The following is a 1,576-nucleotide window of genomic DNA, read 5'->3' on the forward strand; positions in this document are numbered from 1 at the left end:
TTGTTAGCTTCCCTTTTTGGTCACAAGGCTATGCCCTTTTTAAGAAATAACTATTAATTTACAATTTTGAGCTTAGTTCAATGCTAAGATTTCCATTTTCTCTATGAGAATTGATCTCTAACACCTGAACATTAAATCTTTTTTTTTTTTTCCTATCCCATTCTGGAAGTTGTCAGTTCATCTCTTGCTTTTGGGACACATTACAGCAAACTGAACTAAATGGAAGAAGCAAATCAGTCTGTGGTGTCTGAATTTATTTTTAGTGGACTTTGTAATTCAAAGGAGCTCCAAAGCTTCTTCTTAGTGCCATTTTCTATGCTCTACCTGATGACTGTTGTCGGCAACCTCCTCATTGTGTTCTTGATCATCTCTGACTCTCATCTCCATTCCCCTATGTATTTCCTCTTGGCCAATCTCTCATTTGTTGATTTCTGCCTTTCCTCAGTCACCACCCCTAAACTAACCACAGACTTCCTAAAGGATAACAAGACCATTTCATTTGGGGGCTGCATGAGCCAGATTCTCTGTGTGCATTTCTTTGCAGGTGGTGAGATGGTACTGCTTGTGACAATGGCTTATGACCGTTATGTGGCCATCTGCAAGCCACTCCATTACTCCAGGATCATGGACAGACAAAAGTGCCTCTGGCTAGTTTTGATATCATGGATCATTGGCTTTGTGCATGCCATGAGTCAAATGGCAATGATTCTGGAACTGCCATTCTGTGGACCCAGACGAGTGGACAGCTTTTTCTGTGATATCCCTTTGGTGATCAAACTAGCCTGCATGGATACACATACTCTGGGAACATTGATAAATGCCGACAGTGGGGTCTTGGCAACAACCTGCTTCATTCTTTTGCTGATCTCTTACACCTATATTCTATTAACTGTTCCCCTTCGCACTAAGGATGGAGCATCAAAGGCACTCTCTACCTGTACTTCCCACATCATAGTGGTGGTGTTGTTCTTTGGACCCTGTATCTTCATCTATCTGTGGCCATTCAGCATTGCTTGGGTGGACAAATTTCTTGGTGTGTTTTACACAGCAATCACGCCTCTCCTGAATCCAGCCATTTACACACTAAGAAATAAAAAGATTAAAAATGCAATAAAGAGACTGATAAGTCAACATATGGCTTCGAGGGATAATTGTTAGATCTCTCATGTAATCATAAAATCCTTTCTATTCACCCTAATTTGGCCATCCTTTGATCTCTACATTGAATTATAAATAATGGCCTGTGTACGTTTGTAAACTATGAGCATTCCCAGATGTATGGTTGGTGTTTAAAAACACTTTATTTATTCACTCCAACCCTAAGTTAACTAGAGACAGTTCTAAAGATATTTGAGTGATCAGCATTCACTTAGAAAAAAAAGATAAATGACTCTAACAATAGTACTACTGCCCCTGTACTCCACAACACAATCTCTTTAATTTAACCATTCACATTTTAGCCATTTTTTTAAAGGTTCAGTTTCCCTGGAGAGACTTTCCTAAATACATGGCAAAAGTGTTTGAAAATCCTTTGAAAAATATTTTTTCTCTCATGTTAGTAAATGAATTTTGTGAT

The 1,576-nt window shown here is 38.7% G+C and overlaps 1 protein-coding gene across 1 annotated transcript; it reads left to right on the forward strand.

Moving 5' to 3' along the window:
* Positions 1-219: 219 nt before the first annotated feature.
* LOC126084604 (olfactory receptor 4K14-like) lies at positions 220-1,158 on the forward strand. The gene has a single exon (XM_049899199.1). It carries the CDS (start codon positions 220-222, stop codon positions 1,156-1,158), a length of 939 nt encoding a protein of 312 aa, XP_049755156.1.
* The last annotated feature ends 418 nt before the right edge of the window (positions 1,159-1,576 follow it).

This window comes from Elephas maximus, chromosome 10, assembly GCF_024166365.1.
Source record: "Elephas maximus indicus isolate mEleMax1 chromosome 10, mEleMax1 primary haplotype, whole genome shotgun sequence".
Taxonomy (NCBI): domain Eukaryota; kingdom Metazoa; phylum Chordata; class Mammalia; order Proboscidea; family Elephantidae; genus Elephas; species Elephas maximus.